This window comes from Bacidia gigantensis (assembly GCF_019456465.1).
Source record: "Bacidia gigantensis strain McMullin 20006 chromosome Unknown contig_49, whole genome shotgun sequence".
Classification (NCBI taxonomy): domain Eukaryota; kingdom Fungi; phylum Ascomycota; class Lecanoromycetes; order Lecanorales; family Ramalinaceae; genus Bacidia; species Bacidia gigantensis.
Genome location: NW_025408612.1, coordinates 627,251 through 642,020, shown reverse-complemented (window position 1 = coordinate 642,020; position 14,770 = coordinate 627,251). Strand labels below are relative to the sequence as shown.

General features: G+C 27.4%; 3 protein-coding genes across 3 annotated transcripts; 2 read left to right on the top strand and 1 right to left on the bottom strand.

Annotated features, from left to right (window-relative positions):
- Positions 1-9,343: 9,343 nt before the first annotated feature.
- Positions 9,344-9,866, top strand: ATG8 (ubiquitin-like protein atg8; the record flags this gene model as incomplete). Its single annotated transcript, XM_044808799.1, has 3 exons — positions 9,344-9,433; positions 9,521-9,753; positions 9,830-9,866. The coding sequence occupies 3 exons, from the start codon at positions 9,344-9,346 to the stop codon at positions 9,864-9,866; spliced, it is 360 nt and encodes a 119-aa protein (XP_044665552.1).
- Positions 9,867-10,499: 633 nt separating this feature from the next.
- Positions 10,500-10,928, top strand: KY384_000261 (uncharacterized protein; the record flags this gene model as incomplete). Its single annotated transcript, XM_044808798.1, has 1 exon — positions 10,500-10,928. The coding sequence occupies one exon, from the start codon at positions 10,500-10,502 to the stop codon at positions 10,926-10,928; it is 429 nt and encodes a 142-aa protein (XP_044665551.1).
- Positions 10,929-11,361: 433 nt separating this feature from the next.
- On the bottom strand, positions 11,362-13,757 carry KY384_000260 (uncharacterized protein; the record flags this gene model as incomplete). The annotated part of the gene is made up of 7 exons (XM_044808797.1): positions 11,362-11,547; positions 11,606-11,695; positions 11,789-12,176; positions 12,227-12,418; positions 12,469-13,160; positions 13,206-13,507; positions 13,613-13,757. 7 exons carry the CDS (start codon positions 13,755-13,757, stop codon positions 11,362-11,364), a joined length of 1,995 nt encoding a protein of 664 aa, XP_044665550.1.
- Positions 13,758-14,770: the final 1,013 nt, after the last annotated feature.

The following is a 14,770-nucleotide window of genomic DNA, read 5'->3' as shown; positions in this document are numbered from 1 at the left end:
TATCTACTAGCTTATAGTAAAGTTTCTTTATAATAGTTTACTTTAAGTTTTAGACCTTTGAGAGGTTATTAAATTTAAAAGAAATAATAGTAATAGTAAAGCAAGTATAGAATTTATTAAAAGTTTTATTTTTATTTCCATTTAAGCTTATTAAAAACTTAGGGTTATATAATAAGGTATTGGCTTTAGTTACTTTATTAGTCTCTTTAAATATATTATCTAGGTTTTATTATATTTTATTAATAATAAGATAAAGACTTATTATACTAGTAAGTATATAAGACTTAATAATATTAAATATTAGTTCTTTATAATAATTGTAAATAAAGTTAATTTTATAGTATTTAGAAAAGTCTAATATTATATTATAAAAGAGTTTAAAAAGATATTATAATTACTAGGCTTTATATTATTTATTTTTTTAAACTTACTTAAGTTAAAATAATATTTATTATTATTTAAGGTAAATATATTTTTAATATATAGATATATATTTACTCTATAAGTTACTTATTAAAATATAAAGTTATCTTCTTTATTAAGCTCTAAGTTATAGTTTTTATTAAATATAAATATAACTTTTTTTATATTAGCTTATAAGCGTTACACCTCCTTTCCTAAGGCTTTAACTTAATATAATATATTGTTTATATTATTATAGTATAGCTTATAAGTAGTTTAAACCCTAGTAAAGTCTTAAAATGCTATCTTTAGCTATTAATTAACTTCTTTCTTTTAAGTATTAATTATAATTATAACTCTTTTATTATTATAAAGTATTTTATTTACTTAGGATATTAAAGTTTTAAGCTTTTAACTTTTCTCTTTTTCTTATATTAAGGCTAACTTTATATTGTTGCGACCCTAGTATTTAAACTAGTAAATAGTATTAGCTAATTTAACTACAAGTAAGCAGGTTAGTTCTCCTAGAATATAAGTAGCAGTTAGAAGATAAGTAAAAGCAAGATAGCAAAATAAAATTAAGTTATAATTATTTTAAATTTTATAGTAAAGAATAAAATTTATATTAAATATAAGGAAATTTATCTAAAAAGGGAAATAAAGGGTTTTATATATATAACTTTGCTTAACTTGCTTAAGAATATTTAACTTTTAATTACTTTAAGCTTATTTAATTTAAAGGTTGTTTAGTACTCTTAATACTTAAGTATACTTAAGTACTTTAGCTATTTTTTCCTTTTTTTAGTTATTCTTTTTAATAACCTAGTACAGCTATAGTCTTTATATTATAGCAATTACTTAGTTACGCCTATTGCGCAAAATTATAATATTTTTTTTTTAATATAACTATTTTTAGTTACTAATTTCCTTTATTATATAATTCTCTTAATTATATTATATAATCCTTTAATAATAATATTTAATGCTATTATTATATTTCTAAAAAAAATTTTATTATAGTTATTATATCATTATATATTATTATAAGAACTATATTTCTTAAAGTTTTAAATATATAAAAACTAATTAGTTAGTTTGCTATATTAAGTATAATAAATATAATCGAAAATATAATCTAGTTCCTTTTAAGAAAAAGATAAATAAGCAGTATAATATTTTTAATAACCTAGATAAATAAGAGCTAGCTATTTGTTCTAAGTTATTATATATTTATAAAATAAAATAATTTTATTTAAAAAAGCTAAATTAACTAAGTAATCTTAATATAAAGAATATTTTAGAAATAGAAGAAAATAAATATTATAAAAAAGAGCGAAAATAGCAATCTAATAATATATATCTGCCGACTTTAGCTTTGAGACTAGACTTAGTAATTAATAATCCTTTTTTTAATAATTTTAACTTTTCTTTTTATAATTAGTCTAACGAATAAGTAGAAGCTTTATTTACTCCTATTACTACTGCTAGTAGAAGTACTAAAGCTTCCTTATATAATTAAATAATAAATATTCTTTTAGTTCCTATATATTTTCTTTTTCTAAGTAGTTCTTCTATTTAATAAGGTATTAACTATATTGTTTTTTTAATATTTCTTTAACTTTAAAAGTATTATTTTCTTTAGATTTATATCTAAATAATATTAGAATTAGTTTAGTATTTTTTGCTTTTTTAAAAAGTAATATATAGAATACTAAGTATATTTTTGCATTATTTAATAGTTTTAGTTTATAGTTAATAAGTCTTTTCTATTTCCGAATTTTCAATAGGCTAACTTATAAGTAATCTAGTTTCTTATTTAGTCTTTTTATTTTAAGATTTTTTATATAAAGCTATACTTTATTTCCCTTTTTTAGCTAAAGTCTATTTATCCTATATTTGTTTTTTTATTTTTTTATTTTAATTTATATTTTTTCTAAAGAGTTAATAATATTTTTATATACTTATTCGAATTCTAATATATATTTAATAGCTTTCTAGGATCTTAGTAATTCTTTTAGTATATTATTTATATTTAGATTTTTTCTATAATTTATATAAAATAATATTATTTTTATAGTATTTAATATTAAGTTATTAAATGCTAACTTTGCTATAGATAAAAGCTTTATTTAATTATTCTAGTTCTAGTTAATATAATATTATAAATATATTTTTAATATTCGATTTATTCTTTTTATTTAACTATCTATTTCTAGGTAATATATTATAAAAAGCTTTAACTTTATTTTAGTTTCTGCTATAATTATTTTTTAGAATAATAATATAAATAATTTATTTTTATTTAAGATTATTTTTTTAAAAAATCTTTTAATTCTAATTATTTTATCTAAAAATATATATACTAGTTATATTATATTATATATTTTATTAAATAGTATTATTATAGTATATTTTATATATTTATTAACTATAACTATTATAGTATTATATATTTTTTTAGTTTTTAGGCCCTATAATAATAGTTGCTTTATTATAAAATCTATTATAGTATATTGCTATAGAAACTCTAATAAGTATATTTTCTATAAATAACTATATTTTTTATAGTTTTTAGCTTTGTTTTTCTTATATAAAGGGTATTCTTTAATATATTTATTAATTGCTATTTTTATATTTAATAAAGACTAACTTTATCTAATAAGTTTATACGTTTTAACTGTTTTTAGATATCTATATTTTAGATTATTATAATATTTTTATATTAGTTTCTATAGGAGTTCTTTTAATATATAATATTATTATTAATATTTTAATAGCTTTTTCTATCTTAAATTAATCTATTTTTAAGCTATTTTATTACTTTAATATGCCTTTTATACTTAATTAATAAAATTATTTTTTATTAATATATTAATTTATATTAAATATAATATTTTATTATTATTTTATCTAAATATTGCTACTAAATATTTATATTTCTATTAATATAAATCTAGCTATTTACTAAGTTTATTAACAATAATATTATTTTTTCTTAATATATAATTAATTTAGAATTTATATAATACTAATAGTTCTACTTATCTAGTTTATTATTAGTTTAGTTATTTTATTATTATAAAGTATATTAAATTCTTATAGTCTATAAATACTTTAATATTTTCTACTTTTTCTATATATACTTTTTATTATTAAAATATATCGGCTATTGCTATTAGTTTTTTATTATAGATATTATAGTTTTATTCTATATTTATTATTTTATATAAATAGTATACTATAAAATACTATTTATTATTTACTTTTTATTATAAGTATACTTTTATTACTATATTTAATATATTAGTTTCGATTCAGATTGCTTTTCCTAATTAAAAAGTCCTTAGTACTAGAATTTTTATATATTCCTTTTTTAGTTAATTAAATACTTATTATTATTTTTTAGTTTAGTTATATTCTGTTTCCTTTTTTATTAGCTTTATTAAAGATAATATAATTTATAAAAACCTTTATATAAATTTCCTATTAAAGTTAATTGTTTTAAAAAACAATTATAATTCTTTAACTATTATTAGTTCTAGCTAATCTAGTATTACCTATATTTTCTCTAGATCTATTACTAAGCTTTTAGTACTTATAATATATTTTAAGAAAAGTACTTTTTTCTTATAAAACTTATACTTTTCTAGTTTAAGCTTAAGGTTTACTTTTATTAAATATATAAATATTTTTTTAATATCTTTTATATATTGCTATATTATTTTTAAGAATATTAATATATTATCTAAGTATATAATAATATACTAGTCTAGTAAGTTCCTTAGAATATTATTAATTAGTTCCTAGTATAATACTAATATATTAGTTAGTTTAAAAAGTATAATTATATATTTATATAATTTATATTTTATTTTAAAAGCTATTTTCTATTTGTAGCTTCTAACTATCTATATTAGGTTATATACTCTATATATATTAAGTTTTAAAAACTATTCTACTTTTTATAGTTAATTTCTAAATTTATTTATATTTAATAATAAATACTAATTTTTTATTATAATATTATTAAGCTTTTTATAGTTTATATATAATTATAGTTTACTATTCTTTTTTAAAATAAAAAGAATTAAATATTTAGCTAAAAAAGATAATAGCTTTATAAATCCTTTTATAAAGTTTTCTTTTAAATATTTATTTAGAGCTTTAAGTTCTATTTTTAATAGTTAATATATAAGTTTAAATATTAGTTATTTACTATTAATTAATTTAATCTAATAGTTTTAAAGTTAATATAGTAGCAACGCTTTTTTTTTTTTTTTCTTTAAAAAAGTATATTTATTTTTTATATTTTAATAATATAAGAGCTTTATTAGTACTTTTTTTTCTAGCTTTATAATTAGTTAACTTTTCTTCTATATTTACTAAAATTAATATACTACTTAGCTATTTATTTTTTAAAATCTAAGATATATAAGTACCTATAACGTTTTATTAAATTCTTTTATTTAAGATTATAATTATAGACTACTTAAGCTTCTAGGCTTTAATAATAAATTTATCTTTAAACTTTAGGTTTCTAAATAGCTAGTTAATAATTAAGTTCTGCTTCTTTAACTAAAGTATTCTTAATATAATATTATAAATAGCTATTTTAAATATATTAAATATTATACTTTTATAATACTATTAAATAGCTATTATTATTTATATAGTTTCTTTTATAATTAGGTTAATTCCTATTATATTTTTTATAGCTATTATAATTATATATAGTTTATTTATTATTTATATTTTAATTTATATTTCTTATACCTTTTATTCCGAAATATAATTCTTTTTTGCTTTTATATCTACTAATATAGTTATTAATATATTATTAAACTATATATTTATTATAATATATAGGTTATATCCTTTAATATTTTACGCTTTATTAAAATTATTAATTATTGCTTTAAGTTATATTTTTTATTATAATTTCTTATTTTAATATATTTTATATAATACGCTTTTATAATATTACTATATAAGGTTTTATTATTATATTAAAGGCTAATCTTTTTTTTATAAAATATATAATAAGTATATTCTATTTTTAAGTTTTTTTTATTAAAGATTAGCAATATAAATTATATTATTTGTTTTTATATTTTAGAAAGAATTTATTTTTATATTTATTAATTAAATAAGATATACTTTAGTTAATTATATAATTAGTCTAAATAGTTTTTTTATAAGATTCCTAATAGATAATTTATTATATTGTTATTTTAAAGACTTTATCTTCTAATATATATATAGTATTATTTATCTAGTATCTAAGCTAGAAATCAATATATAGATATAGTACTTTTTTAAAAAGTTATTTATTGCTATTTCTTAGTTCTATATTTCTATATTATCTTAGTTTATTAAAAAAGTTCTATAGCTTATTTCTAAAATAGTTTTATTTATAATTATATTATCTATATATTTATTATCCTTATTTAAGTTATTCTATTATTTTATTGAAATCTATATTAAGTAATTTATATATTTCTTCTATATTTTATAAAATATTATTTATTATATTGATTTATTTTTACTTTTTATATTTAATTAATATTTATTCTTAGGCATTGTTGTCTATTATTATAAAAGATAATATATCTAAATTTATATTACTTATTAAGCTTTTAGCTTTTTTATTATTAATTAATAATAAACATAGTAATAGAAGTTTTTATAAAACGTTTAATTATCTTTATACTTAGTTTTTTAACTAATAATTATATATAATATATTTTATTTTACTATATCTATAATACTTTTTTTAGTTAAGCTTTTTATAGTTGCCTTTACTATTATATTATAGTATTAATATATCTAGCTCTATAGGGTTATTTTATAGATTAGTATTTTTTAGCTATTTTACTTTATAGTTATAGCGTCCTTAGTATTTTATTATATTATTATTATATCTTATAATAACTTGTCCTATATACTATTTTTATTATTTATTTTATTCTATATATTATTAATATAGTTTATTACTAATTTTAATTACTATTTTTATTAGATTATTAGTATTTTTAATCTTTCTACTATAATATATAAGCTTAATTTAAATATTATCCTTTAGTTTTTGCTTAAATATAAATATTTAAGCTTTATTATTCTATTCTATTATTGCTATATAATATTAGAAGATAATTGCATAGTTAGCTGCTTTTTTAGTTTATTATAGTTATTATATTACTAATTTAATATACTATTCCTTATTAGTAAGTCTAAATACTTATTAAATTTGTTTTTTAAATTTAGAATAGTTTTCGATCTATTTATAAGTCTTAATACTAGCTATCTTTATATACTTTCTAAAGTCTAAATTAATCTATAATAGTATTTTATCTCTTATATAAATTGCTATAAAAGCTACTTTAATCTTATCCCTAATATTAGATATTAATTTAAAATAGAGATTTAACTAGAATAACTAGTTGTTAAGCTTATTTTTTTTTATAATAAAGGTTAGGCTTTAAAGGTTTAGTTCTATCCTTTTTAGTAGCAGTTAGTCAACGTATTATTTATTTTTACTAAGGGCATTGCCTATCTATTATAGATCTAGTTATATTTATTTTAAAAATATTTAATATATTACAACTTTAGTATTTAAACTAATAAATAGTATTAGCTAATTTAACTATAAATAAGTAAGTTAGTTTTCCTAGAATATAAATAGCGGTTAAAAGACAAATAAAGGCAAAATAGCAAAATAGAATCAAGTTATAACTATTTTAGATTTTATAGTAAAAAATAAAACTTATATTAAATATAAAGAAATCTATTTAAAAAGGGGAATAAAAGGTTCTATATATATAATTTTACTTAACTTGCTTAATAGTACTCAACCTTTAATTACTTTAAGCTTATTTAATTTAAAGGTTGTTTAGTACTCTTAATACTTAAGTATACTTAAGTACTTTAGCTATCTTTTCCTTTTTTTAGTTATTCTTCCTAGTAACCTAGTATAGCTATAGTCTCTATACTATAGCGATTACTTAGTTATACCTATTATGCAAGGTCGTAATATATATTTAACTTATTATTTATTAATAGTTAGTTTTTATACTTAGATTTATATATTATTAAATTATATTAATAGTAGTATTATATTATATTATAGGCTTATTTTTAATACTTTTTACTAACTCTACTATATTATATATATAGGTTATAGTATCTTTACTTATTTCGCTTAAGTAGATAGTGTCGCTTTATTTAAAATTAAAAATAAAATAAGTTTTTTTTTATAATTTTTTATTTTAATAGTATTACTAATATGTTTTTAATTTAATTAATAATTTTTTAGATTTTATTATAATTTTTTTTATCTTTTATAATATCTACCTCTTATATTTTAAACTAGTATATAACTATAGTTAACTCTTATAAAGCTTTATTTTTAATAATAATATAATTAAGGTTATATTTAGTCTTTATATTAGAGTTATTTTTAAAGAATTACTTAGGGGTTTTATTAATATTAAATAGAATATAAAAAGGGTAGCTATTTAAAAGTAGGGCGTTACTAAGATTATAGATTATAGAGTATATAATATCTATAGTTTTCCTAATAATATCTTATATATTTTCCTTCTTTTCTAATTTATAAGTTATTATATTTAAGTATTTTAAGTATATAGATACTAATAGCTTTATTAAATTATATAATATTTAAAAAATATTATAATATTATTTCTATATATTTTTATTATATTTAAATAGTATCTTTATTATTATTATTATAAATAGGGGTATTAAGTCCCTTATACTAATAATAATTAGAATTTTATTAAAGTTTTAAAATAATAGTTTAAAAGATTAATAAAACTTTAACTATAAATAGAAGTCTATCTAAGAATTAGATAAAAGTATAGATAAGTATATATACTAAACCTAATTAGGCTTAGTGCTTACTCTAAATAAATATTTATACTAAGCTAGGCCTAGAGCTATTATAAATACTTTTTAAATTTATTAAAAGATTTATATTAAATATTATATTTAACTTATTTTTAATTAAATTAAATAATCTTTAAACTTATATTTATTTAAAAATCTTTATAAAATCTTTAGTTTATATTTTCTTTATTTTTAAAAAATATTTTAACTTTATTTAATATATATAGTATTATAAAAAAAAGTTTTAAAATATTATATTTTACTTAAAAATAAAATAAATATAAATTAATTAATTAAAATATATTAATTTTAAAGAATTTAAAAGTTATTATTTTATAAATAATATAAACTTTTATAATTATATATAATATTTAATAACTTTTTTTATTAAACTCTTTTAAAAATAATAATTATTTAAAAGAAAGTAATATAAAAGTTTAAATAAAACTTATATATTAAATACTTAGTATTAAATATTAATAAAGTTAATAAATATTAATATTTATATATAAATAATTTACTTTTTTAGAATTAGTTTCTTTCCTTAATAAATCTTAATAAATAAAAATCTCTTTTAAACTTATTATATATATTTAATATTAATAAAGGTAATAAATATTAATATTTATTTTAAATAATTTCTTTTTCTTTAATAATTTATTATAATAGTAATTATAAAACTTATTTTACTTTTATTAGATAAAGAGTAATAGTATTTAGACTATTAGCCTTAAAATATTATTTTAGGGAGAGAGAGATATATAGATATAAATGGTCTACTAATTAAAAGCCTTGAAAAAGCTGCGCATGCGGGTCTCATGACGGTTTCGTACTAGAGCTCGCGAGTAGGGTTGTGCTAGCGCGTGGCAAGCTGCCGCGATTACTCAACCCCGCTGCCTGAATTTCTTCACTCTTTCAATCTTTATCCTCTTCTTGTCACCCTTCAACTACATCAAACACAACAATTCTCATCTCATTCATCTCACTGCGCATCTCTAAAGCAGTCGAAATACAACAGTCACGAGTCATCATCATCATGCGATCCAAGTTCAAGGACGAGCATCCGTTCGAAAAGCGCAAGGCAGAAGCAGAACGCATTCGCCAAAAATATGCAGACCGCATTCCAGTAAGCACTCTTACAAGATCTCAAAAAAGCCCATACTATATACCTTGCTTGTATTCGGCACGATGTCTAACCCGGTGATTGTTGTAGGTCATTTGCGAAAAGGTAGAGAAATCAGACATTGCGACTATCGACAAAAAGAAGTATCTGGTCCCATCCGACCTTACTGTCGGTCAGTTCGTATATGTCATCCGCAAACGCATCAAGCTCTCTCCAGAAAAAGCCATTTTCATCTTCGTCGATGAGGTTCTCCCGCCTACTGCAGCTCTAATGAGCTCGATCTATGAAGAACACAAAGATGAAGACGGGTTTTTGTACATCACGTAAGTGCAGTGCTGTCGCTAAAGCTTTAATTATGTCCATCCAATAAATAATAGGGACTAATGGTGTGTTTGCTAGATATTCTGGGGAGAATACCTTTGGTGGCGCTGCCTAAGAACGCCTGGAGACTGTGCGACGAAAGTGTCCATAATCTGAGGGTCTGTTGGTCTCACGAGGGTACTGTACCGGCGTTTAGGGCTGGGTACTTGGGTTTATTCTTACTCCGGATCGAATCACATGGGATTGAAAGGAAATGATGACGGCCCTGGTCAATTGCTCACTTGGCGTCCATTTCGCAACAAAAACGCTGCAATCTACCACTGGGACGATGTAGAGTTTCACCCCACAGTTTAGAATTCGAAATTAGTCCTGAATCTATGCATCTCTGTTCAAGCTGTTTACCAAGCGTTCAACATGAGTATGCTATGGGGTAAACTGCAATAGAGATTGATTTCATGTACGCACGTCTACGTTTTAAATGCCCAAAAGCAATGACTTTGCAACACTCTTTTCTCACGTCTGGCAATCACGATCTGAATTGCAACTGGAGATTGAAGCTGACGAAAGCCCCCTTCTCCAGCGGCCAGAGCTAATAATGAGGCTGCGCATTTGTGATCCCAGATACCCGCTTAGTGTAGCATCTGCCGTAGAACTAGTTCATAATGCAGATTGAGATTAGATCAGCCTTGCCCCTCGGTCCTCATGCTATAGAACTGACAAGCAAGCCTTTCTTGTGGCTTTCATGAAGATGTCACAAGCAAAGCCAATAGCGAAGTACATCATCTCTCGCTCTGCAGATCCCGTATTTGCGGTCTCCATCGGCATATCTGCTGCGCTTATACGCATTCGAAGAGAGGAGAATGAGAAGCGCCTAGGCTTACGATCATCTTCTATAGTGGTCAGCCCGGAGCAACAATCAAGATTGGATGCGGAGCGTGAGAGCGAACGGGCGGTATACCAAAAGAGCTCAGAGATGCATGAGCCTAGTGAAGGTGCCAGCAAGGACAGTATTGGGACTTCCAACTTTGGCCTCGTACATCCGCAATACCCAGATACGGCCAGTGTCAGTTACGCCGATATCTTGTCGTTGGGTTGGGAAAGAATCAAATGGAAAGCCGACTACGAATGGAATGGAAAAGGTAAAGAGCTCGAAAGGGGGGACGGAAGGATGGTATAAATCAAAGAGCGATCTAAGTGGATCATGGTTCGGTCCGAGCATTCCTGGTGCTGAGGATGAGCACGCGCTGCAAGCACGCGATGCCAGTGACCACCAAGATTCATCGCATGGCACAATTTACTTCGCATTCGTGCCGCTGCTGACAGAGGTCCCTCAGAGTGAGGATCTCTGAACAAATGTCTACACGATTCACTCATGTATGAGTACTACGTCAATCGTAATTGGGAAGGCCTATACGGTCATCGGATCTATTTTCTAAACCCGACAACACTTTGGGTATCCTTGAGAATCAAGTACAATTGTCAGATATCTATTCCTAGATTTGCTGCAATAACGATTGGGTATCTTTAAAAACCAACCAGGCCTCCAAGGTTTAAACGCCGGCGCTGAGTGAGGCAAATCATCGGCTCAGAGGAGCTGTCAAAAGGCCCTCTTATCGAGCAAGCCCGATTGGACCCTCGAGGGCTCTTCGCTGACGGCCTAGCCAGTTCTTTGGCGGTTCAGCTCGACGCTGAAGGGTCACATTGTGCATTTGTAGCCTGCTCGATATGTCGTGATAGGCTGATGCCATAAGTCGAGTCTCAAGCTCTAGATTCTGAATATAGCTGCGAGTTTGGGGCTAGAGGAAACAAAGTAGTCAGGCATGGCGACCGAAAAAGGTATTATAAGCTGCTTACCTCGAGACTGTTGATGTCCCTTGGGCGGCTTGAGTGAGCTTCGTTATAGCCGAATGTGTCACTGGCGTCTCTGTTGTCCATCTCATCCACCTGCTGCAAACATCAGTCCCTAGCTTGTAGCAAAACCCGGGCTTTGAGTAAAAAACCGCAGGGCCCCCTCTACGGTTGGGAAGGGTCACTTACCTTGCTTTGCTCAACCGAGGAATCGCGTGACTCCTTGAGAATGTTTGTCGGCTCCCCATCTGTGAGGTCTTTCGTTAAGTTTGCCTTATTAAGCACCTCGTGGTGAGGCCCCTCATCCGTCTCGCCCTTCCATACCTCCCGGTCCTGCTTCCTAGCCTCATTTTTGGATGGTGAAAGAGTCAGGCTTTCAAGGTCCTGTCGCTTGAGCTCCTCGAACGTTTGGCTCTCACTTGTGCCGTTAAAGCTTCTTGGGTTATGTGGAGGAGCCTCTCTTTCATTCCTCAAACGCTGGATTTCTACTCTTAGTGTGTTGTTGTTATTGTCTAATTGTGATCGCTGGGCTTCAGCAGTATTGCATTGGTCGCGCATACGTCTGAATATTTCAGTCCTTTTAGTTTTGTCAGTACTCGGAGCCTGGGTAAGGTGGTAGCTACAAACCCTTCTACAGGATGTCCGTGATGAACCTGGTTAAATGAATTCTCTATAACGATAGTATCCTGTTGCAATTTCCGTAGCTCCTTGGAATGTTCATCTGAAGTGGCTTTAGCTTCGTCTCGTTCCTGTCGAAGGTTCGTGATTGTTGCATCTCGATCTGCAAGGTCCTTCTCTAAAGTTGAGAGGCGCGATTTTCTGCTGGACATTAAAACCTCATACCAATACAAAAAGTCTTGCTCGCTTACAAGTCGGTATCACGTTCGGAAGACATGAGTAATTCGCCATCCAACTGGTTATTATTCGTTGGTGAAGCGGGATTTGGAACGTCACCTTTGGTTTCTCTGAACTCGGCAATAGTCTCTTGATCCTGAGCAAATCTTTCGTTAAGATCGTCTACTTGTTGTGAAAGCCTTCCACATTTTAAACGAAGCTGTTTCGTGGACACGTGTAGCTCTCCGTGTTCCCGCTCAATCTGGGCGAGTGTTCGGCTCACTTCATCGTTTGTTTTCTGTAGCTTTAGATTTTCCCTTTGAAGACTTGCCGCAGAAGCTATCTCCGTGCGAACCTCCTCTAGCTCCTGCCGTAGTGCGTCTCTTTCTCTCTCTGCAGCCTGACTTGTTTGGAGTTTCTGCACATACTTGTCGACCGTATTGGCTTTTCGGCTTTGCTTCTCAAGCTCCAGCTTCGTTGCGTCGTAGTCATCTTGAAGCTTTTGAAGCCTATCGCTTTCCTCAAACAATTTCTTCTTTTCGCGTTGAGACTCTTGCAGCTGGGTGTGCGCCTTCGTAAGGTCGCTCTCATGCCTGGAAATGAGCTCCTCTTGCTGGGAAATCTTGTTTTCGAGCTCGCGGACTGACGACTGTTCTCGCTGACTATTCACAGAGCTCAATCTCTTCAATTGGTCGTCTCGTTCTACGACCTGGGAAGCTAGAGCGTCCTAGGAGGTATTAGGAGCCAGCCACGAATATAGAAAGGCACTGACGTTTGTTTTCTGTGATCTCTCCAAGGTCCCACACACAGAGTGATGGTCCCTCTCTAGGTCTTTGTAGTCTTTATTCAAGCGCTCTAGCTGGGAGGCAATCTTGGCATATTGTTCCTCAAGCTGAAGTACCTCCGCTCTTAGGTCAGGTTTTGGAGAAATAGGCGGGACTCCACTTTGCTCTTCTTCGTTCAGAAGCTCAGGCAGAATTGCAGCTTCATTTGATACTATTTCTGGTGCTACCTCCTGCATTAACGTACCAACGGCCTGTTGCGTGCCCTCGGAAAGTGTCTGTATCGTTGCCACTAGCTCGCTCAATCTCGGAGACGAGAGGATTATGAGAAGTATCATTCGGATGAACTTTCCAGGACGGTCAGCGAGGATAAGAGTCCCGATGAATGGTTACCAACTTGCCTTTGCGACAGGTTCAGCCGAGTCTTCTGCAGTCATTTCATGTATGTCATTCTGTGTGATTGTATCGTAGCCCTGGTCTTGTTCTCTTAGCCGTTCTTGTATACGACTCAGCATGTATTGGACTGTAAGGCTATCAGCCATGTAGGTTTCGCAACCTCGCTGTTACACGTACGATTTTGACGCCGCGCATGATAGGACTGCTTGAAACTCGGCAAATCCTCACTGAAGTGCTGCTCATCGATGTATACTGCATCACACCTAAGCATTGCTTGTGGTGCTCAGCATTTCACGCACCTAGCATCTCCCATAGAACATGGCCATCACTCAATTCTGCAAGTGATGACACTGGTGTCGTCAATGGAAAGCTATTTATCTACCATGTACATGGTCAGTAATTGAGCGGTATATTGGGCGGAGAATAGTACCCATTCAACAAGCGCTTCTTGTGTGTCTAAAGTGAGGGCCCCATTTTCAGCCATCGCTTTACACTCCAACAAGCAAAAGGAGCATTGGGAACGCAGGTTTTATTGCAGATCATTATTACGAATCAACCGAGGATAGCTGGAGACCATAGTTGCTGTCAAGTGAAAGCCAGCGTCGTCGACGGGTTCCCGCGTTACTTTTCGTAGGTATTTAATGCGCCTAGTTGGACGCAAGAACCAACGACATAACATGCTTATAAGTAACACAATTTTCGAACTACGATCGATTCGATCTTTTGCAAGTCGTTGGCGACTGTAATCTAATAGCAGAAATAGTCAATTAAGTGGCATTGCTCAAGCTACCAATAGGTGGCTCGCATTGATGCATGGCCTTTCTAAAGCTTTGACGCTCTTGAGCTTGCGTTGTTCAATATAATTTGCGACGGACAGCTTGGCAACTTCGAGTCCCCTCGATATCTCAGCATCATAACGGCCCACGGGCAAGCCGATTCGTGCATATAAGCTCCATGAAGACTTTACCCAGACACACCTTCTCTCATTCCCCGATTGCGGGTAGAATTCTACGGAGCCAATTTTTTTTTTGGTTCGAGTAGAAATCTGAGGCCTCTAGACGCCTTTGACTCCAAGCCGAAAACTTTGAGTCCGGTTCAATTAATATCAAGCCTTTACCCTGAAACGAGTGAACTCGTGCTTCAAAGGTGCCGACCCACC